Raw genomic sequence first — 22,517 nt, 5'->3', positions numbered from 1 at the left:
TGACGCACGTCGCTGTACGGCACCTCCGGTAACATCGACCGTTGGGCGCCCGATAGAAGCAATACATCGCGCGCGCGATGCATCGCCTGAAAGCAGGAGTTTAGATGATTTCGAGTGCTGCGGATAGCAGGTTGCGTGCAACCTCATCATCAGCACCTGTACGCATTCAAAGTCTTCCCTGTCGGCGATCATGACACGGCGTGCGGTTGATGATGCAGAGGCTTACTAGCTTATGAAGAACGTGTCGAGATCAGCAATCCCACGGCCATTTATGAGCGACGCTCTGTCTATCCACTGGAGCATTCTCAAAGCAACCAGAGCGACAGCTAGCGTAGCATGTACTTGTGCTCGATCGACCAGCGCACAGCGTTCAACGAAAGTTCAACCGGGACTCGGCCAATAATCGCCACGACCCATGGGATTGGATCCCAGGAAAGGCAACGGCCAACGGCCATGGACGGGACGGTGAGCTATAGGTGGTGTAGCAATTACCAAGCTACCAGTAAGCAAGTATAGTAGCCTAGTAGACTACTGCGCTAGCTCCGAGCTACAGTCCTGCTCGTGCATGCGGTCGTGCCATATCCGTCACGAGTTGCATGCACGCTCTTCCAATCCGTAGCCTTAGACTTGGGAGCTGCAGGATAGGTTGCAGCGGAGCGGCGAGCTGCCAGTGCCAATGAATCCTAGCCGGAGGGACTGGTGGGCGGATGGGCGCCATCAATGAGCAGGTCTATCTAGCTAGTTATTGGTAATCAAGTCGTAAAACTAGATCAAAATTAATGATCGGTCGTCCGGCCCATGACCAGCGACCCGCGACACAGTACCTATCACTCGAGCACAGTGTTCACCAGCAGCGCCACAGCTGCAAGCTGCTGCCCGGCGACGGCGTCGGCGAGGAGGCCGGCTGGAGCTGTGGAGCACCAGCAGCTCCTGCCGCGCGTGCTAGCTAGTGGAGTACGCCGTAACTGTTTCAGTACTGCGTTCTGGGACACGGGAACAGTGAGCGCAGGACTGGACGCAATGTACGCACATGCATGGTACTACGGACTAAGCCTCTGATCTGGTGTCCAGGTTCCATGCGTGACACACCGAGTAAAGCTCCACCCTTTTTGGAACGCAACTGTTCCGTGTTCTCCAATCATTGTCGTGCTTTGGTTCGTTCGTTCCAGCCCGAGCTCCAGCTCCGCCGCTTATTATACTGTGATCAAGTCCGATCCGTCCGCCCGTGACCAGCTGAGATGACGGTGTGCTAGCTGCTCCGCCACCAGGGCGTCCGCGCGCCTCCAGTCGACGACTCGGCGCTAGCTCCACATCAGCAATCAGCAGCAGTGATCATAATGATCGGGAAGATAATAATACAGCTGGTTACTAACTGCAAGAATTTTTATAGTCCATCTCTCAATTCGCTTGTACCGTAATTGTAATTAGCTCTTCATTATTAATATATGATCTACTTGTCTCTCTTACAAAATTTGTTAGCTCTTGTGCCAGCCGGCTGTAATGTTTCAACTCGTTTAATTATCCTCCCCTTACTCTCTACTCAATCTCAGCATTCAATCTAGTTATCGCTCCGAGAACAACAGCTACTCGGCACGTACGTGCGTACGGCCACGACGAGCATTAATGATTAAATTGTTACTCCTAGCAATCCGTAACACACTACGACTAGCTTTTAATGTCTAGGCGTAATCTTGTAACGTGGACCGCGCGCCCCACCCGGCGTCCACTTGCCAGTGTGCCACGTTCTTCCAGGCTACTGTAGCTTCTAGCTCTGGCACCGGCAGTGTCCCAATGCACGTTCCCTATCTGGAAGGCTGGAGCACGAGACCACCACCGCATCCGGCCGGGCGCGGTCAGGGCGTCAGCCTCTCTGCCGCTATCTCTTGTACACAGGGTTAAATAAACCGACCGGTCCGATCAAACCGGCACGGTCCGGTAGCGGTTTACTGGACCGGTTTGACCGGAAACCGGTAGAAACCAGTCAAATTCAAAATCAAATTCAAAATCGCATGTTCAATCGGTTCCGACCGGCTTACCGGTTAGTTTGGCCGATTTGACTGGTAACCGGTCAAATTCAATTTTTTTTCTTTTTTATTTAAATTCAAATGCCCGCAAAGTATACTAAATAAATATTTGTATAACATATTTTAGTCTAAATGAACCCTCTAACTCTTTTTTTACTACTTTTACATTATATTTGTATACTTTTGTATGTACACTTTTTTGTTTAACTTCAAATCCCCGCAAACTATACTAAATGAACGAATTTTTAAGAAAATTTGACACCATTAGATTTGTCGCACCTTGAAATATTTTTAGGAATTTTTCATTTTTTTAATTCAAATTTAAATTTTGAATTTGAGCTGGTTTGGTACTGGCTCGAACCGGACCGGATCGGTTTGACCGGTTTGGTGAACCATACTTGTACGCACAAGCACAGCACTTGCATCAGGACACCACGCACTGCGCGCTTACGAACGCATCGCGATCTCCCAACCAACCTACATCAATGGCAAGCACACGGGACAGGCCACGCACCCGGCCGTCTACCAACCCTGTTTGGCTCCCAGACTTTTTTCATAAGTCCATATCACATTAAAAAAAATCTTACTATTTTATAGTATTAAATAAAATCTGTTTATAAATGTTTTTTGACAGCTGAGTGCTAATTAGCGAGACGAATCTAATGAGTCTAATTAATTCATAATTCGCTACAGTGGTGCTACAGTAATCATTCATTAATCATAGATTAATATACATCATTAGATTCGTCTCGCAGTTTAACCCCAGGGTTCTGCAGTTAGTTTTATAATTAACATTTATTTAATACTACTAAATACTAAAAAATTTAAAGAACTTCAAAAAATCCCAATAACCAAACAGCGCCCGACAATACTAGCAGTCGCGTCTCACTCCGCCACGCCACTGGCTGGCTGCTGGCTCCGCGACGGGCTCCACCCGACTGGAACTGGATCGCGCCCCCACTAGCGAACAACCGGGTGAACCAGCCAACCCGCCGAGCTAGCTAGTACTCCGTAGCTAGCTTGCTGACCTCGATCGCCGGCCGCGGCCGCGATGCCTATATATCCTGCCCCAAGCACACTTCCTCCCTCAGCTCCTCTGCTAGCTCTCTCACGCACAAGCACACACGCACCTGCAGGCTGCAGCTTCAGGTCGATCGACGCGCGCCGACCTATCGTGTCAGCAGCGAGCCATCATGGCCTTGGCACGCGGCGGCAGGGGGTTGCCATCCCGGGCGGCGGCGGCGGCGGCGGCGGTGCTGGTGGTGGCGGCGCTGGCGGGCGTGGCGAGCGGGGACTTCGCGGCGGACAGGGCGGAGTGCGCGAACCAGTTGATGGGCCTGGCGACGTGCCTGACGTTCGTGCAGGAGAAGGCGACGGCGCGGGCGCCGACGCCCGACTGCTGCGCGGGGCTCAAGCAGGTGGTGGCCGCCAGCAAGAAGTGCATGTGCGTGCTGGTCAAGGACCGCGACGAGCCGGCGCTGGGCTTCAAGATCAACGTCACCCGCGCCATGGACCTGCCCCCCCTCTGCAACTACCCCGCGACCTTCTCCGACTGCCCCAGTACGTGTCGAGATCGTGGCTCCTACTCCCTCTCTTCTTTTTTACATGACACCGTTGATTTTTTTTCTTCAATTCTGACCAACATTATTTAATTAATCAATTAATTAAATGAATTGAAATGAGTACCTTTACGTCTATTATCAAGAGCCTCTTGAATCTAACTTGAAGATTTGGCTATTTACATAAATATTTGTAGAAAAGACGAATAGTCAAATAAAAAAAAGTCAATGGTGTCATATATTTAAGAACGGAGAGAGAGTGGCTAGCTAGTACTGCCACACCCCTATCTTCTTCCTCTCTTCTTCTTTTTGATGAAAGAAGCTAATACACCTCCACCTCCAATACCTAGCTTAGTGAATCCGTGCAGTGCGTTGCACCGGCAGCGCACAAAGCGTCCAGACTAGCTAGCCGTGCAGGTGCACGGCACCGCACGTACTCGGTCGTGCACGACGGCACTGTAAGGTAGCTAATAAGCTTCTGCGGTAGCTACAACCTATACAAACTTTAGAACTTTGAGAGATTCTGGGTAACTTTTGATGGAAAACTTGGTGCTGTATGTCCATCTGTGTTGACGATCAAAATTGGCACGTGCGTGCGTGGTGCGTCAAAACTGTCGTTGTTAAGTTGCTAACGTTTGGATGCCACTCGTTCTCATCCTGCAGAGATTCTGGGGATGTCGCCGGACGCCCCCGAGGCGGAGATCTTCAAGGAGTACGCGAGGAAGCACGAGTCCCACAACGGCACCGCCACCAAACCCGCCGCTGCAACCGGTACTTTAATTAAAGCTACAGTTTCCATGGCACTTTTTGAACCACATGCATCGCTGGTACAAAAAAACCACATGAGAATTAAGAGCAGGCCCGTCCCGAGGCACGTGCGGCCTGTGCGACTGCACAGGGCCCCCACGTGCCAGGGGCCCCCAAATTAGCATTACTTTGATATGGGATTTACAGGCCTAAACTACATCCGTTAGCAGACAATTCACCGCTTCATATTTCGATTCCAATCAAAACTCCCTACGGCGCGGCGGCCGCGATGCACCCTGCCTTACAGGCTTGCGGCCCTGCCCTTCCAGTGCTGCTCAGCTCTGGACTGAAAAAGCTCTGGACTGCTCCCAAATCCAAACTCCCAATGCCCATATGAGCTCCTGCTACTCTGTTCGGCCCTCTTGGCTCTTGCCATCTCGCTGGTCCAAGCCATCCCATGAATTTTGTTTTCTTTAATGCTTTTTCTTTAGTTATTGAATATTGATTATTGCATTGATCATTTACTTCTGTAATCTTGTGCTCAAATTTCAAGGGGCACTTAAAGAGTATGATGCTTTTTTCAAGTGAAAACTTTGCACGCATTCAAGCAATATGTACAATTATTATTATTATTGTTATTATATATATCATATTATTATGTTGGTCTAAACATAGTATGAGTGGTTACTATTTCATTTTAACACATAAATTTAGTTTAGGTCTCAATTAGAATTTCGCACAGGGCCCCACTATTCTCCGGGACGGCCCTGATTAAGAGCACATGGCACTGGCCACACCGGATCGCGTTCTTCAGTTGGTACGACCTGCACCATCGTCCACTTGCATCTTGCTGCCTGCAGAGGCATGGCCATTGACCCATCGTGTCCTGGCCTTGCCCTTTGATCCGTGGTCCTGACCCAGCGACCCCTGTCCGGGAGCTTCCTCCGCTTGTCTGTTCCCGTGCACAGTAGTACGCTATCCCCGACGGGCCGACCCAGGGTGTGCTGGGAACGCCGGCCGAGTCGAGAACGAAAGCAACAGGGAGCGCCGCAACCGATCGATCGCGAGAGCATTCAAGCCTGAAGTGACACGAGAGTTGAATGCCACCCGTGGTGGTCCGACCCAACCGCACCGGACGCGTGCACGCACGGTTGGGAACATACACGTACGTGTGACCAGCCAACGGTCGTGCGGATGTACCGGCATGTCCGATCCAATCCGTCCTCAAGACGAAATGAGCTGCGTGTGAGAAGCTACGACAGCCAAAACAGGAGCGTACGTGTGCTGTACTGATCTACTGGAACTCATGTATTGTACTTGTAACTTGTTGCACGCAGGTGCCGCGGGCGGGAAGAGCGCCACGAGCTCGTCGCCGGCGGGCGGGGCCGGCGCCGGGAGCAAGCCGGGCGCGGTCGTCGTCTACCTCGCGTCGGCGCTGGTCGCACTCGTCTCCGTCGTCCTCGCGTGATGGGCGCCGGGCGCGACGCATTCGATCGGCGTTCATATATAGCAGGCAGGGGAGATACACTATTATACTGCGGATGATCGGAGTAGAAGGAAGCCTCAAGCCGGAGAGGGATAAAGTGACGAGCAGCAAAAGACACGCGTACTCTTTTCTTTTTTCTTCTTCTTCTTTTTTAGCTGGGATGTGCTAACTGTGCACCAGCGACGCAGCTTTGTTCTCCCAGCTGTTAGCTGTGCTGCCTTCCAGCCTGGGATTTAAAGTGGTGGGCAGAGACTGTCGAGCTGCATGTCTGTCTGAATCTGATCGATTTGCCATACTGCAAGTTTGGTTTGCAACTTTTCGTTTATCTTCTTGTTTGAAACAGTTCTCATGTCATCCTGTGTAAGCAACGTTTAGGGCATGTAATATAAATTATACCTGGATTGTTTATGCTAAAGAAACTCCATCTTTTTCATTTGGTGCTCTAATTAACAGGGGCATGTGATATTTGTGCAAAATGAAATGTGGTTATATTTTTTTCCTAGTTTGCATGGCTCAACACATAAACCACCAAGGACAAGGTGTAATATGGAATAATAAAGTTCCACATTCGGTTTTAACAAACTTACAAGATACTTATTGCTAGAATTGCAAATAAGCTATACAACTTTTTATCCCCCCAAGTCTCCAACAAAAGGTAACGAGACATATATAAAAAAAGAGATATTCACAAAGAGCATCTGATTGTTACAACTCAGAGCAATTAAAGGAATATCTTATTATTTGACCAACAAACGGAGCCTCCACATTCGCTCTCAAGGTCTAGAAATTCCCACGTTAATCGGAGAAAAATAGAAAAATAAAAATCACCCACCAATGCTATTACGATAAAAATTAGCCTAAAATACCCCTGTGCCTAATTAAAAATCACCCACCAATGCCATTATGAAAAATTAAATATAAAATACCAAATAGCTATGTATCAGTTACAAATATATACTATTAATAAAAACTAAAGCTAACAACAATCAATCAAAATAAAATGAAAATAAGAATAATTATATATATAATATTATTAAAGCTCAACAAATCAAATTATTATTACAGGTAGATCATATTTGAATTGTTTTAACTAACAATAAGACATAATTTACGATAATGAATAGGGTGATGTATGGCAAAAAAAATCTTTAAGTAAGGATACAACGATATGTGAACTTTTTGAACTTTCCAAACTAGCCGCGCAAATGCGCGGGCTGGCCTAATTAAAAGAATATATAGCAATCCAAAGACAATTTTTTAGAGTAGTTGCTGTTTTTAATAAAAGAATATGGCACTGAAGAAAAAAGGTAAACGAATGGCCACCACATGAAAAATTGAAAAACTGCCTTAAAAACCTTTTATAGCTACCTGTCTACTACATGACTACATCGACTAAACCAAGGCGTGTCAACATTAGGTTCATGCTCCGAGCACAGCTATTTCTCCTTTAAATACGTGCCAGATTGCAGTTTTCAAAATTAAGTTTCAGTGAAATTCATCAATACACTCTGAATTCGTCCATCTCCCTGGAATAAAAGATCTCAAAATCGTTTGAGGAACAGCTAGGAGCTCTGCCTGACAGCCTGAGGCTACCTTTCCGCCTTTGGCAACCGTCCAACGCGGCAACAAGAGTCGCCGTTCCTTCCCTCCCGAAATTCTCAGCACACGCCAATCGAGACACGGAAATGGCGGAGCGCCCGAGCTGAACCCCCCAAGGCGAGCGAGAAACCCACTTCTAGAAGCTTCTAGATCTCCCGAAAGGTTGCGGGGAGGGGAGCAAGCTCTGGGCCCTGGGAGTAGGGTTTCTCTCGGCTGATGGCGTCCGCCAAGTCGTCGAGGTCGCGGCCCGCCGGCCACTCCGGTGTGTTCCCGGTGAACGCGGCGGCCGGCGCGGGGGGCAGCGACGGCGGGGTGCAGCTGGCGGACAAGCTCAAGATATTCAAGACCGACAACTTCGACCCAGACGCCTACGTGCAGTCCAAGTGCCGCACCATGGACGAGAAGGTGAGGAATTTCATCCTACCCGAAATTGGCCTCGAATGCTGGTCCAAGGGTCGGCGCGTCTTTTTTGCTCCCTCGCAAGCCCGAGGGATACGGGGTTCAGTGTTCTCTACGCGTTTCGGAGACAAGTGCGAATTGGGCGTAAAAATTACGATTTAGCTATTATAGAGAAACTTTTTGCGAGTGTGAGGATGACTCTCTCTGGGTTTAGGTTAAATTATGCGAATTTCTAGCAAGATTACTACTGCACCGCGTAGACTAAATGCTTCAGAATAAGTTTGCATGACAGAATTTTGGTATGGCACCTTTTGCTGGATCACGAAGGGCGGGCCTGGTGCAGCGGTAGAGCCTACTGTCTGTAACCGGAAGGTCCCGGGTTCGAGCCCCAGCCTCTGCACATTTGTGTGGGTAAGGCTTGGGGCTTAAAAACAACCCTTCCCCAGACCCCGCACAGTGCGGGAAGCCTACGGCACTGGGTACGTCCTTTTTACCTTTTGCTGGATCACGGAGGAAGCAGAGCAGTCGAGCAGAGTGCGTAGGGACGCTACTTTTTCGTTATATGTTGGCACAAGCAGAGTGTTTCTAATCATATCTTCGTAAATCTTAAATGAAAACTCGAGTGGAATTGTGGTGGCCCTGTCAAGGAAATTGATCATGACAAACCGTTTTGCTTAAGAAACAAACGACTTTGAACCCTGCAGTATTTTTAAGGGTACATTTATCTTGCTTCAGATAGTTGACACTAGAATCCTAGATAGCGCATTAGCGCATTCTGGAAGGCACACTGTCCTAGTCAGAACACTGCTGTTGCCCTTGTTTGAGTATACGCAGGAGAGCTCCGTATTTTTTTATGGGCCAGATTGGTCCATGCTCAAGCTGAAGTTACAGAACTTGACTTAGATTCTTAAACTTTGACAACCAGAAGAGAAGTTGATTGCTAGTTGCTGGGTTGTTTCCCTTTTTTTTAGGGTTGTTGTTGCCCTTGGCTATTAAAATGTTACTGTGATGATTTTGAAGATTTCTGAAAAAAAGGGAAGCTTTCCTTTTGTTGCGTACATTTGGACGGTCCTTACGTGGCTATGACATTGAATATGTAGATATTTGCATGCTAAGTTCAACTGATTCATTTGGAAGTAGGGAATTGATGTCAATTTTGGCTGAGAAGTGGAAATAAGGGCCTTATGTATTTATTTATTTTTTTAAAAAAATCTCTGATTCATCTGTATTGCATTTTAACAACGAGCATGATCAACAATGACTAGTTCAATGAACAATCTTGAATTTGAAAACATCAAGCTTTTAATTGAATGCGCTGCTGTAGCATTCCCTTTCTTGGGCAAGTTTTCAGCATTTCCTGAAAACTAGTAATTCATACTGGTTCATATCCCATTAGGAATTCAACTGCTATCCTATGTGTTCTTGTTGGAGCTTTACAAGCGTAGCATGCAGGGACAAGAGCATACTGTGGTGTAGGAATATTGGAATAACGTACGCATGGTTCCCTACACAGGTCGCATTGCAGTGTTGTACTATACTAGGTTAAGCTGGCAGTATATATTTGAACTTTGAGTCTCCTTACCCTTGTGATTGCACAGTCCACATGGCTTTTTATGCATACTCACATGTTTGAATGCTGGTGTTTTCTCTCTGCTTTGTATCTTTGAAGCATATTTGCTTGAAGTACATTGTGATAGAAATCCTCAAAAATTCTTGGAGAAGTGAAACAGTGCTGATATTCTAAATTTATGACAGGAAATAAGGCACCTGTGTTCTTATTTGCAAGATCTAAAGAAGGCTTCTGCTGAAGAGATGCGCAGAAGTGTTTATGCAAATTATGCTGCATTCATCAGGTGTGGAAATGAATGCTTAAATCTTAACCTAAATGAAATTTTATATTAGTGTCAGTTTCCAATAAATTGCTTAGAACTGTTCTAAACGACACTTCTGTATGTTGCTAAAAAAAAAACGACACTTATGTATATGATACTAAAAGCTCTCTGCTGCCCATTTGTTGCTTTACTACCTTTGGATTATGGATGCTCCAACTTTTCCATTGATAATGTTTCTCACTGATTTGTGTTAGTATTTGTTAAGTAGCACACTCCAGCAAATAATTGATAATAAAAGACCATCAACTAATTTTCCTTTTGTCTTCACAACCAAAAGTTTTCTTTAGGGACCATGAAATTTGGGGCATGCAAGTTATAGTTAGATTAGATATTTAATATAAGATATTTAATATAAGCTATCATGTTTTTCACAGAATTGCTACTTTCTTCTCTGTCCGATTAATGAATTTGGAATGCATTTCTGAAACTAGTCTTCTGGTACAGAACATCAAAGGAGATATCAGACCTTGAAGGGGAGCTGTTATCTGTTAGAAATTTGCTAAGTACACAATCAGCTTTAATTCATGGTCTCTCCGAAGGAGTTCAGATAGATTCATTGAGTACAGGGCTTGAAGGTTCTGCTGAGCAAGACATCTCCACTGTTGAAGATCAGGAACCATCAGAAATATGGAAATGGTATACAGATTTCCCTGACATGCTTGATGTTTTGCTAGCCGAAAGAAGAGTTGATGAAGCACTGGATGCCCTGGATGAAGCAGAACAAATTGCTGCTGATGCTAAACAGAAGGGGACTCTTAGTATGGCTGACATTCTAGCTTTAAAGAGGGCTATATCTGAAAATCGTCAGAAATTGGCTGATCAGCTAGCTGAAGCTGCTTGCCAGTCTTCTACTTGTGGCGTTGAGCTTCGCGCTGCAGCTTCTGCCCTCAAGAGGCTTGGTGATGGACCTCGTGCTCATAGTTTGTTACTCAGTGCACACAATCAAAGGCTTCAATTAAACATGCAAACAATACAACCATCTAGCACATCATATGGTGGGGCATACACTGCTTCTCTTGCACAGCAAGTTTTCCGTGTTATAGCTCAGGCTCTCAGCGACTCTGCCGAGGTCTTTGGTGACGAACCAGCATACATGTCTGAATTGGTTACTTGGGCTACTAAGCAGGCAATGTCATTTTCGCTGCTTGTAAAGAGGCATGCTTTAGCCTCTTGTGCAGCTGGTGGGGGCTTAAGAGCTGCTGCGGAATGTGTGAAGATAGCACTTGGTTATTCGGAGTTGCTGGTAGCTCGTGGTCTATCACTTTCAGCAGTTCTAATGAAGCAATTCAGACCCTCTGTTGACCAAGCATTGGATTCCAATTTGAGGAGAATTGAAGAGAGTACTGCTGCTTTAGCTGCAGCTGATGACTGGGTACTCACCTATCCTCCAACTGGTATACGTCCATTTGCTAGATCATCTGCTGGTAGCCTGGCACTCCAGCCGAAGCTCTCAAGCAGTGCTCATCGTTTCAATTCAATGGTTCAGGTAATGTTCATTCCTTAAAAGAAATGTTTCCAGCAGTTGTAATTGTGGCCTCTTTGTTATTATGAGATATATTATTAATTAACTTTTGTACACCTTTAAATGCAACATGTATAGTTTATTTCCATTTTACTTTGACAATCAACACATGCATATGCTTACTGTATTTCAATGGAACTTTGACATGCAGGATTTTTTTGAGGATGTTGGACCACTGGTTAGCTTACAGCTAGGTGGTTCCGCGATGGATGGGCTTCTGAAAATATTCGACTCTTATGTAAACTTGCTCATAAGTGCTCTTCCAGGGTCAGTGGATGATGAAGTTAACTTGGAAGGTTTAGGGAATAAGATTGTTAGAATGGCAGAGACTGAGGAGGAACAGTTAGCATTGCTAGCTAATGCATCTTTACTAGCTGAAGAGTTGCTACCCAGAGCAGCTATGAAGCTGTACTCTATGAACCCAGTCAGAGGCCCTGACAGACAAAATCGTGTGGCAGAGCAACGAGAATGGAAAAGGAAGCTGCACCGCACGGTAGACAAACTTAGAGATAGTTTCTGCAGACAGCATGCTCTAGATCTTATATTCACAGACGATGGTGACTCCCATCTGAGTGCAGACATGTACATAAATATGGATAATACTGTTGAAGATCCAGAATGGGTTCCATCTCTGATTTTCCAGGTATTTCCATGTTTCTTGGCATGTAATGGCAGGTCATGGAAATTGATTTGTCGCATGTTGCACCATGCAAATTTTCCCAAGAAACTCTCATCTTCTGCATCATCTCATCCGCAGTTTATTGCAGGAATTATATGGAAAATTAAATAAGATGGCAAGCATTGCAGCAGACATATTTGTGGGTAGGGAAAGGTTTGCTACATTGCTTATGATGCGACTTACAGAGACAGTCATGCTTTGGCTCTCAGAAGACCAGAGCTTTTGGGAAGAGATCGAAGAGGGGCCAAGGGCTTTGGGTCCACTTGGGCTTCAGCAGGTTAGCTCCCGTAACTTTCTTGTTTTTTCCCACCTTGCCTCCCAGGCCTTTGCATTATACTAGTAAACGTCCCCTTCTACATCTTATATACCACCGATGGTAATTCATATTTTTACCTTCCTTTGCAGTTCTACCTGGATATGCAATTTGTCATCCTTTTTGGGCAAGGGCGTTTCTTGTCTCGGCATGTGCATCAAGTCATATTGAACATCATTGATAGGGCGATGGCAGCATTTTCTGCTACTGGGATGGACCCTGATAGGTATTTTTTTCACCATTTTATCTCGTATCAGTTCATCCTTCTTGTGTGCTCACTAGAAGTTCTTGAGCGAGCGCAGGTTCCATTGCAAAAGGCGCAGTCCTGCTTGCGCGTGCACCACCCTTCGAACCGAAGCTAACGTGCTCAGTTGATGTCTGCAGGGTCCTTCCAAGCGACGACTGGTTCATCGACGTTGCCCAGGAGACTATCAGTAGGATCAGCGGGAAACCACGAGTTGCCAATGGGGAGAGGGAGGTGAACAGCCCGACGGCTTCCGTGTCTGCACAATCTGTGTCGTCTGCTAGATCTCACAGCAGCTCCTAGTGTGCAGGTTAGAGATGCAGGTCCTTGTACAAATATTGTAGTGTATTTGTTCCATTAATTTGTATTTTCTCTGTACTCATAGCTTTGCTCGGATATGTTTGTGCTTGTATATATATGTGAGTGATTCTCTGCCTAGGAATATAAAATCCTTGATCCATTCTTTCAAATCTGGGTTTGTATCTGGTGATCAGGTCACCGGTGCGTGGGTTGTTTGGTCCTGAACGTTCCGGGTTAATAATTTTGATGCTACCTGGTGCAGTGGGTGCCTGCCGACTTGTACTAGTCGTTCACTTCGGTTGTTATCAGCTATCACGCGCTCAAACCACGCGCATTGGTTCGGCTCACCTGCCATTGGAGGAAAAAAAACTCTTATGCACGTCATACCTCTCTTGCCATTGGATCGGAGAAACCTCTCATGAATGACCGGGTCTCTCCACCGAACAACTTTAACCACAGAACTTTGCACGTCAAGTTCAAGCCCTACTCCCTTCGTCATGGCTGGCGATGATTGCCAATCCTCAGCCATCATAGAGCGCTTGGATCGTGATCCGACGGCTTGGGTGAACTGACTTGTTGCCGTTTAACGGGACACCTAGAATCTGAAAGCACTGCCCCCACAAAGTAGATTGATGATCACCAGCACACCAACCGCAACTTGGCAATAGAGAGATCATGACAGTGCTTGGAAACATCGCACACGACCAGTGTGTGTGGATGTCTCCCTCACAAGTCACCAAGACTTCACTTTTTGATCCCTTCAACTGCTTTGACATTTGGCCTCTCGACACATTTCCTTTGCTATATAGCCGGAACAGCATAGCTCCAAACTGCCAATCGCAGAACGAGTTCCACGTCATCACCATCACCGTTCACCAGCCATGTCGAGGCCGTCGGCGTCGTTGCTCCTCCTCCTGTCGGCGGCGACGCTCGTCGCCACCTGCCGCGCGGACCCCGAGCCGGTCCAGGACTTCTGCGTGGCCGCGCGGCGGGGCGACGGCGAGGCTTCCCCAGCGTTCCCGGGCGGCCTCCCGTGCAAGCCGGCGTCGACGGTGGTCTCCGACGACTTCTTCTTCGCGGCGCACGCGCGCGCCGCGAGCACGGACAACCCGATGGGCTCCGGCGTGACGCCGGGCAACGTGGAGGCGTTCCCGGGGCTCAACACGCTCGGCCTGTCCCTCAACCGCGTGGACCTCGCCCCCGGCGGCGTCAACCCGCTGCACAGCCACCCGCGCTCCGCCGAGCTCGTGCACGTCGAGGACGGGGAGATGCTCGTCGGGTTCGTCAGCACGGAGGGGAAGTTCTACTCCAAGGTGGTGCGCGCCGGGGAGAGCTTCGTGATCCCGCGCGGGATGATGCACTTCCAGTACAACGTCGGCGCCGGCGCCGCCCGGGCCATGACGGTGTTCAACAGCCAGCTGCCCGGCCTCGTGCTCGCCGCGCAGTCCCTGTTCGGGGCCGAGCCGGAGATACCCGACGCCGTCCTGGCCAAGAGCTTCCAGGTGGACGCCGAGATCATCAAGCTGCTCAAGTCCAAGTTCCGGAAAGGATAGTGGCCAGGCCATGGTGTCGCCAGACACATGGCTGAAGCTGCTCACTAGATTGCTTGGTCGTTCCATGCTAGTATAATTTTGTTCGAGTACATAACGTTGTTTTGCATTTGATACTTTGATTCGATAGTTGGATGACAATGATCAATAAAGTTCATACACATACTAAAAAAAAGATAAATGTGAAATACATCATGGAAAGAAAACTTTGTTTCCTGCTCGATCGAATCAATCCTACTTTGACTTTCGTGACCATACTCTCGGTAGTTGTAACAGCGAACCTTGGGCTTGTTCGAACTTCGTGCCTTTAAATTTTTTGGTTGTACCTCTTCTAGAATCTTCTAGAAGAGAATCTTACATGCATGGCGGGCTAAATAAAATCTATTTGCAAAACTTTTTTATAGATGAGTGTAACTTCTCGCGACGAATCTAATGACGGTAATTAATCGATGATTGGCTACAATAATACTACAGTAACCATTATCTAACCATGCGGCCAAATGCCTCATTAAATTTATCAGGATTCCTAACGCGAGGTTTTGAAGTTGGTTTTGCAAATTATCTTTATTTAATATCTGTAATTAGTGGTCAAACTATCTTCGAGGCATTTTAGAGAAATAACCAAACAGACCACAGCCACCTCTATGGCCACGGCGGACTCTTCCACCTCTCTTCTTCATCTCAGTCTCAGCCTCAGCCCTCAGCCTCCAAGTCGGTCATCAAGCCGCGGTCGCGCAGCCGGATCTCGTACGCTTCGAGCCGGCCGACGAGGTCTTCGACGGTCATCGACTCCAAGTCGCAGAACACCTCAATCGCGAGAACAATCTGGAAGAAGTTGGGAGACGCGGCCCGGAGGATCTTCATCTTCCTGACGACGTAGCTCTCCTGCACCACGCCGCCGTGCGCACGGATGTCAACGACAAGCGCCGTGACGCGCGCGGCGAAGTCATCGACGGGCTCCGGGTCCTTCATCCTCACCGCCTCGAGCTCGCGCGCGAGGGACTCCGCCCTCGCCCTCATCAGAGACCGTGGGCCTGGAGGTACACCTTCATCCTGATCGCCCATGTCACGTAGTTTCTCTTGGTGAGCACCGGGCACGGCAGCGACGCCAAGAAAGCATCCTCCATGGCCGCGAGAGAGATCCAGTCGCACGCACGCACGCGCTGGATCGATCTCAAGGTGGAAGACGAAGGACGCGAGACACCAGCGAGTTCGACCCCGCAACAGCTAGATCAGGTTGAGACTCTGCTGCCTAGCATCTGCTAATAGTAACAGACTCTCCCGCAGGCGGCGATGTCGCAGACGCATATTACGATCCGCTAAATTAGGCGCGACGTGCTCCGCGCCCCCACCGCAGTCCACAATCGCTATACGCTACGCACAAGAACAGGTAGAAGAGCTTGCGGTGTGGTGGTTTGCTTTCTCAGAATCCCTTGCTGGTACGATTGTTGCAGTAGCTAGAACACACAAACACATTTTTTTAGGAAAAAAAAAGAGGCCAAAGCCCAACGCATTGACAAGGTAGAATAATGTCAGCACACAAAACACACATAGCCATTCTTAAAAGAGCAGAGTACAGTTCTCTGTAACTTGCTGATCAAAGTAAAATGGATTTCTGTCTCTCCCATTTTACGGCCAAGCTTTTAGCATACTCTTGTCGACATGCCAAAATACACATGTAAAATATTAAAGAAAAAGAAAGAGACATGCAGAGGCAGAGCGGAGAGCAATAATGTTCTTGCCAAATTACCTTGGACCGGCACCATTAGGATGTGTTGTTCTTGTTACCTTGTAGGCTTGTAGCGTGTGAGGTACCCTTCAAGCTTGTCCATGTACTGATCCTGCCGTCGCTGATCGCGGAGAACTTCCTTCAGCTTCTCCGCATTGCTTGCAAACACCTTCCCTTCTTCCTCTACCATGACGCGCCGCACCGCCGCCGCGACGTCGTCCTTGCCGAAGGAGCCGTCGCTCTCGACCCTCTCCACCTCCACGCCGATGCCGCGCTCCGCCATCGCGCGCGCGATGAGGCCCTGGTCGACGACGAACGGCAGCATCACCAGCGGGTGCCCGGACACGAGGCCCTCGATCGTGGAGCCCCAGCCGCAGTGCGTCAGGAACGCGCTCACCGCGCCGTGCGCGAGCACCCGCACCTGCGGAACCCACCCAGTCCACACCAGGCCGTGCCCCCGTGTCCGGTCCTCGAACCCGGTTGGCAGCAGCTCGCCGACGTCGGCGCAGGGTTCGGACATGCCGCTCGGCTTACGGAAAGTCCAAAGGAAGCGGACGCCGGCGAGTTCCAGCCCCAGCGCGAGCTCTTGCAAGTTGCTGGCCGTCAGCGGCGCCTCGCTCCCGAGGGCGACGTAGATGACAGACTTCGGTGGCTGGCTGTCCAGCCATTGGAGGACCGCGGGACTCGCTCCTGATATGGACTTGTCGTCGTCGCGGCCATCGAATTCAGGCTGCAACAAGACACCGGCGGGGATTGCCGGCTTCTGGAAGAGATCAGTGAGGAGGGCGAACGCACCGGCGCCGGCGGGCTCGATCTCGTCGCTGCTGCGGTAGATGGTGAAGCGGGTGCGCTCCGTTATCTCCCACAGGCGGTCAATGTCGGCCACGCCGGACGCGTTGGGTCTGAACATGCCGGCGGCCCAGTCGGCCTCGTGGCGGCGGTAGGCAATGGCGGAAGGTAACGACGCGCACCACTTGGGCGGCACGGTGAAGTCCTCCGGCGTCTTGCGCGGGTGCGCGGCGTTCGCCGACCGCGAGCCGAAAAACGCGATCATGGCGGCCGGCACGATCTGGAACGCGGCGCACGCCACCCCGTGCTCGTCTGCGATTGCCGGGAGCCAGTTGTGGCAGAAGTCCATGAAGATCCAGTCCGGCCTCCTCCCGCCGGCGACGGCGTCCGCGAGGAACGCCGCGAACGGGGCGGCGAGGCCGTCGACCGCCTTCTTGATGAGCTCGTTCTTCTCCGGCGGCACGTCGGCCGTGGACTCGGCGCCCTCGGGCAGGCCCTCCACGACCGGCGCCGGCAGAGCCACGAGGCGCAGGCGGGGCGCCAGCTGCGCCGGCACGGGCGGGAGCCTGGCGACGTTCCTCGGCGTGGAGAGGAACGTGACGGCGTGGCCCCTCGCCGCCAGGCGCTTGGCGAGCTCCAGGTACGGGATCATGTGCCCGAACGCCAGCCACGGGAACAGCACCACGTCGAGCTTGTCACCGGCGGCTGCTTCTTCCATTGTCATGATCCTCTCCTCCAGCAATGTTACTACTTACTACAAGTAGAGCGTTGGGTGCTTGACTCCTCTTTGCGTTTGGTCCTAGAATTGCATTTATTTTGAGACGGAGGGACTACACTCAAGGAGTATACTTCCTTCGTCCGGTATGGGACTACTCTGAAAGGTGTGGCGGTGTTGGGAGTTTTTCTTAATGGTCACGGGCAAGTATCCCACCTGAATTGTATTCAGAAAATGTGGTAGATCACAGATCAAAGATTTTATTTTTAAGAAAAATGAGACAAAATCCTCGGTTAATTTAGAGAAATCGGACTAAAACCTCGATAACCACCTAGCTAGATTAGGTCTAAACCGACTCCAGAGGCCAAGCACATGAGCAAATTTGTGGTATAACCATGAATAGAAAAACACACATCCAGTGTTGGGAGTTTTAGATTGGACATATATATGACTTGTCAGCCAACCGGCCAGCAGTATTGTTCTCTCATACTAAATCAGCACCAGCCACCAGCCAGTCAGCAGTATTATTCTCTCATAACAAATCAACAACAGCCATCAGCCACAGCCAAACAAACACAACGAGTATAATCATTATTTGTTGTGGGGCTTCTGGCTTCAGACGTGACCCAGCGCCTTTTAAATTCATAGCATTTTTTTTACACAGTGCCGGCATCATCTCATCAACATGATTGTGGTTTGTGATCTTATTATGGGACAAAATGGAACACCATTTGGAGGATTTTTTTGTACTTTATAAAAAACCTTGCAGGTAGACATATTAATAGAGAATAGAGAAGGTGGGTTAGGTGGATTAGACATCTGATGACTGATAACCTACCATATAACAACATAGAATGGGTTCGAGCGATTTTGAAGTTTGAACTGTTTTCCTTGAAAAGACCAATGAACCGTGTTCCGTTAGAAAGCTCCGTTTGGTTTAGTAGCGCTAGGTATTGTAGTCAATTTTGATCATTAATTATATGTATTAAATAAAAACAGTTTACAAAAACTAATTCCACAACCTCTGCGCTACTTTGCGAGAAGAATCTAATGGGGCCTTTGACTGCACGATTAGAGGATAATTACTGCAGCATTACCGTAGCCAATCATGAATTAATTAGGCTCATTAAATTCGCCACGCAAAATTACACTCATATATGAAAAGATATTGTAAATAAACTTCATTTAGTAGTTCATGCATGTAAGATTTCCTTTGTAGCGCGCGCTAGAGAACCAAACAGGACCTCTGTGTTTCTACAAGTGTGAACATGGTGTATGTTTCTTTGATACTTTCGACGCATTTCACAGGTTCCAGTTGAGTCCGAAATCCGGCAAAATCCTCGAAGCATATTTCTAAATCCCATAGGACGTATGTTCAGGCCCAATGGAGAATGCATACTTGCGATAGAGAGACGAACACATCAATAGTTTTATATAGGTTATCTCATACAAATCTACGTAGAATTTTTGATGATGTGGAAGTGGTAGTAGCGGGAAAATAGGGGGTGGAATTGATGTGGATTAAATTGACTGAGGTTGTGTGGAATTTTGTGGGAAAGCTGATAACCTTTCAGGATAGGGTTTGAAAGTACCAAGTAGGGTTAGTTTTTATGGGTAAAATAGTGACAAATCCAATATAAACCTTTCTTCTCTTGGGTAAAAAGCTTCTTATCAATTGATGATCGGTGTCTAAAGTTCAGTGTGACTCGTGACGGGGATGCAAGCACTACACAAGTGCACTGGCCTTGGCATCCCATTCCCATAAATGATACGTGCGTTCTGGCTTCTAGCAGTTGTCAGCCTTGTACTTACAAGATGCCGTCCCTACCGAACGAGCCGTCGCCGTCGTTCCACGCCACCTCCACGCCGACGCCCCGCTCCGCCATTGTCCGCGTGATGAGGCCCTGGTCCACGACGAACGGCAGCATCACCAGCGGATGCCCGGACACGAGGCCCTTGATGGTGGAGGGCCACCCGCACCCGCACTGCGTCAAGAACGCGCCCAACGCGCCGTGCGCGAGCACGCCAACCTGCGGCACCCACCTCACCCGCCAATGGTTTGATTTGAAATGGTTGAATTTTGATGTAGCGTGGGTTTGAGTGAGTTAAAAAAAAATTTGTATTAGGCAATGGATGGAGACGAAGCGGGTTTTATATAAATATGTGTTAGGTTAAATTGGGTGAGTTGAAATGGATACTTTGTGCAAAACAATATAACTATATAATTATATATAAATGTTGGTCTTTCGTTAAGAGCTGGACCCTAAAATTAAAAAACACGCATTCACACCATAAAATTTTATTAAAATTGATCGAAATTTATTGGAGATAACTAAATATGACTGACAACTACTCTATGCAAAGCAGTATGCCTAAACCTACACGTGGACCCCACATCAAGAGTCGGACTCTGAAAATAAAACATTGCATTCACACTATAAAATTTCATCAAAATTTATTGGAGATAACTCAGTGTGACTGGTAGCTACTCTGTGCGAAATAGAGTCGGACTCTGAAAATAAAACATTGCATTCACACTATAAAATTTCATCAAAATTTATTGGAGATAACTCAGTGTGACTAGTGGCTACTCTATGCGAAATAGTGTGGCTAGAACTACACATGGGCCCAACCTTAAAAGTAGGACTTTAGAATTAAAAACTCGTGTTTTACACCTTAAAATTTTACCGAACCTGAGTGAAATTTGTTAGAGATGACTCGTAATGACTGTTAGCTACTCTGTGCAGACCGACATGTCTGGATTTATATATGGCCCCCCACATCGAAAGTGATATATAGTTGGAGAGAATTTGACGTATAGTAGTTCAAAACCGGTATGAAGATTTATGGGTTGAAACTATTGATTTGGTTTGCTTTGAGGAAAAGAGCAAGTAGTTTGGATTGATTTGAGTGGAATAGTAGGTGAATGGAGTTGGTTTGATTTCTAAAGTGTGTTAATAATAAAATGGTTTGGCGTGATTTTGGTTTGGTTTCCAAAACCAAGCAGGGCCCACCCCGACCACACCAGTGGTGTGCCCGCGCGTCCGGTGCTCGAACCCGGCAGGCAGGAACAGCTCGCCCACGCCGGTGCCGGGTGCGGCGGGGCATCAGCTTCCGGAACGCCCATAAAAAGCGGACGCCGGCGAGTTCTAGCCCCAGCGCGAGCTCATGCAAGTTGCTGGCCGTCAGCGGCGCCTCACTTCCGAGCGCGACGTAGATGACGGACTTTGGCGGCTGGCAGTCCAGCCATTGCAGGACCTCGGAACGGACATCGGAGCGGAAGCTGTTGGCAGCTGTGTCGGCGAGGTCGGGCTGTAAGAGGACCCCGGCCGGGATGGTCGGCTTGCGGAAGAGATCGGTGAGCAGCGTGAATACCCCGGGCTCCATCTCCTCGCAGCTGCGGTAGATGGTGAATCGGGTGCGCTCGATGATCTCCCACGTGCGGTCCATGTCGGACAACCCGGACGCGTTGGGCTGGAACTCGCCGACGGCCCAGTCGGCGTCGTAGCGGCGGTAGGCGACGGCGGGAGGGAACGACGTGCACCACTTGGGTGCACGGTGAAGTCCTCGGGCGCCGTGCGCGGGTGCGCCCGCCGCGGCCCCAGGAACGCGATCGTGGTGGGCTGCACGATCAGGAACGGCGCGCACGACACCCCGTGCTCCCCGGCGATCCGCGGGAGCGAGCGGTGGCAGAAGTCGTGGACGATCCAGTCCGTCCTCCTCCCGCCGGCGACGGCGTCCGCGAGGAACGCCGCGAACGGGGCGGCGAGGCCGTCTGCCGCCTTCTTGATGAGCTCGTTCATCTCCGGTGGCAAGTCGGCCGTGGACTCGGCGCCCTCGGGCAGGCCCTCCACGACCGGCGGCGGCAGTGCCACGAGGCGCACGCGGGGCGCCAGGTGCGGCGGCACGGGCGGGAGCCGGGCGACGTTCCTCGGCGTGGAGCCGTGGAGAGGAACGCGACGGCGTGACCCCTCGCAGCCAGGCGGATGGCGAGCTCTAGGTATGGGATCAATGTGCCCGATCGGCAGCCGCGGGAACAGGACCACGTCTAGCTTCGTGGCCAATGCTTCGCCCATCTTTGAACCGAGCGGTCGGGGCCAGCAATGGCGGCGGAGCAAAGCTGTAGGCGCTGGACTCTAGGGAAGTGTATCTGTGTATGACTTGTTTGCAAAGGTTGGGGCTTTGAAGTTTGAAGGGACGAGCCGGTGCTCTCACGGGCTGCTGTCTAGTGGAGCTTGTTCTAGCTGAGATCCGGGGTTCAAATCCTGCTCCTTCCTTCGAAGCGGTGACATACTGTCGGCCTCTTCCCATCAAGTTTTTTTTTTGAAAAGTCTACTTTTCAACATGTTGAATTACGATCGTCCGATTTTAGTTCTTAAACTACAAAACCGGACATCCTACACCACCAACTACCGAAACCATTCGAAAAACGACATTGGCCTCAACCTAAGACGGTTTTGCTACAGGATAATTTCCAAATTTCTAGGATTTTACACATATCTCAATTAAATAATAGAGAAAATATAGTTACTATTGTCTAAAAATTGTGATATTTTGCTGTGAGGTAGCACAAGAGACAAGGAATCTTTTTTTTGCTAGGTGTGTTACATTAGACATAAAGAAATTTGGATTATAAATTTTAAAAATAGGCAGAATTCAAAATTCCATTAATTTTTAGGCCAGCTAAACCGCTGCTAAAAATACATTAAAAATGATAATTCATATTTTTTTATTTAGTTTAATAAGGTAATTTTTATCGGTCCAAGTTTTGTTGAAATTTTTTGAATTCCTTCACAACGCTCAAATTTGATTATTTCCTCAAAATTCTAATTTAAGAATTTTCTATAGAACTTGGGCCAATAAGAATACTTTATTATACTAAATAAAAGTACGAAATATCATGTTTTTAATGCATTTTTAGCAAAGGTTTAGCAAGCCTAAAAATTAAAGAAATTTTGAATTCTATCCAT

General features: G+C 48.6%; 4 protein-coding genes and 1 pseudogene across 5 annotated transcripts; 3 read left to right on the top strand and 2 right to left on the bottom strand.

Moving 5' to 3' along the window:
• Nucleotides 1-3,087: 3,087 nt before the first annotated feature.
• Nucleotides 3,088-6,251, top strand: LOC120692422 (non-specific lipid transfer protein GPI-anchored 14-like). 2 transcript variants are annotated; one of them, XM_039975710.1, is made up of 3 exons: nt 3,088-3,584; nt 4,247-4,431; nt 5,101-5,661. In XM_039975710.1, the coding sequence occupies exons 1-3, from the start codon at nt 3,218-3,220 to the stop codon at nt 5,203-5,205; spliced, it is 657 nt and encodes a 218-aa protein (XP_039831644.1). In that variant the 5' UTR covers nt 3,088-3,217; the 3' UTR covers nt 5,206-5,661. The 2 variants fall into 2 exon arrangements, with proteins under 2 accessions (XP_039831644.1, XP_039831646.1); XM_039975712.1 differs by lacking the exon at nt 5,101-5,661 and adding an exon at nt 5,668-6,251 and having other exon boundaries at nt 3,089-3,584; nt 4,247-4,354.
• Nucleotides 6,252-7,397: 1,146 nt separating this feature from the next.
• Nucleotides 7,398-12,936, top strand: LOC120688573 (exocyst complex component EXO84B-like). Its single transcript, XM_039970935.1, has 7 exons — nt 7,398-7,820; nt 9,570-9,667; nt 10,151-11,192; nt 11,380-11,871; nt 11,996-12,184; nt 12,313-12,446; nt 12,605-12,936. The coding sequence occupies exons 1-7, from the start codon at nt 7,632-7,634 to the stop codon at nt 12,765-12,767; spliced, it is 2,307 nt and encodes a 768-aa protein (XP_039826869.1). The 5' UTR covers nt 7,398-7,631; the 3' UTR covers nt 12,768-12,936.
• Nucleotides 12,937-13,591: 655 nt separating this feature from the next.
• On the top strand, nt 13,592-14,546 carry LOC120688572 (germin-like protein 3-7). Its single transcript, XM_039970933.1, has one exon. The coding sequence runs from the start codon at nt 13,646-13,648 to the stop codon at nt 14,315-14,317; it is 672 nt and encodes a 223-aa protein (XP_039826867.1). The 5' UTR covers nt 13,592-13,645; the 3' UTR covers nt 14,318-14,546.
• A 1,295-nt stretch (nt 14,547-15,841) lies between these two features.
• LOC120688571 (putative UDP-rhamnose:rhamnosyltransferase 1) lies at nt 15,842-17,694 on the bottom strand. The gene has a single exon (XM_039970932.1). The coding sequence runs from the start codon at nt 17,554-17,556 to the stop codon at nt 16,099-16,101; it is 1,458 nt and encodes a 485-aa protein (XP_039826866.1). The 5' UTR covers nt 17,557-17,694; the 3' UTR covers nt 15,842-16,098.
• Nucleotides 17,695-19,355: 1,661 nt separating this feature from the next.
• LOC120687536 lies at nt 19,356-21,790 on the bottom strand (annotated as a pseudogene).
• Between the last annotated feature and the right edge of the window lie 727 nt (nt 21,791-22,517).

This window comes from Panicum virgatum, chromosome 9N, assembly GCF_016808335.1.
Source record: "Panicum virgatum strain AP13 chromosome 9N, P.virgatum_v5, whole genome shotgun sequence".
NCBI lineage: Eukaryota > Viridiplantae > Streptophyta > Magnoliopsida > Poales > Poaceae > Panicum > Panicum virgatum.
This window is presented reverse-complemented; position numbering and strand designations above follow the sequence as displayed.

Bases quoted from the DNA above. Each gene is read 5' to 3' on its own strand.
- LOC120692422 (XM_039975710.1), top strand. From the start codon at position 3,218: ATGGCCTTGGCACGCGGCGGCAGGGGGTTGCCATCCCGGGCGGCGGCG. The intron at 3,585-4,246 runs GTACGTGTCGAG...CTCATCCTGCAG, and splicing joins GACCTTCTCCGACTGCCCCA to AGATTCTGGGGATGTCGCCG. The intron at 4,432-5,100 runs ATTAAGAGCAGG...GGGACGGCCCTG, and splicing joins TACAAAAAAACCACATGAGA to ATTAAGAGCACATGGCACTG.
- LOC120688571 (XM_039970932.1), bottom strand. From the start codon at position 17,556: ATGACAATGGAAGAAGCAGCCGCCGGTGACAAGCTCGACGTGGTGCTG.
- LOC120688572 (XM_039970933.1), top strand. From the start codon at position 13,646: ATGTCGAGGCCGTCGGCGTCGTTGCTCCTCCTCCTGTCGGCGGCGACG.
- LOC120688573 (XM_039970935.1), top strand. From the start codon at position 7,632: ATGGCGTCCGCCAAGTCGTCGAGGTCGCGGCCCGCCGGCCACTCCGGT. The intron at 11,872-11,995 runs GTATTTCCATGT...AGTTTATTGCAG, and splicing joins TTCCATCTCTGATTTTCCAG to GAATTATATGGAAAATTAAA. The intron at 12,185-12,312 runs GTTAGCTCCCGT...CTTCCTTTGCAG, and splicing joins GTCCACTTGGGCTTCAGCAG to TTCTACCTGGATATGCAATT.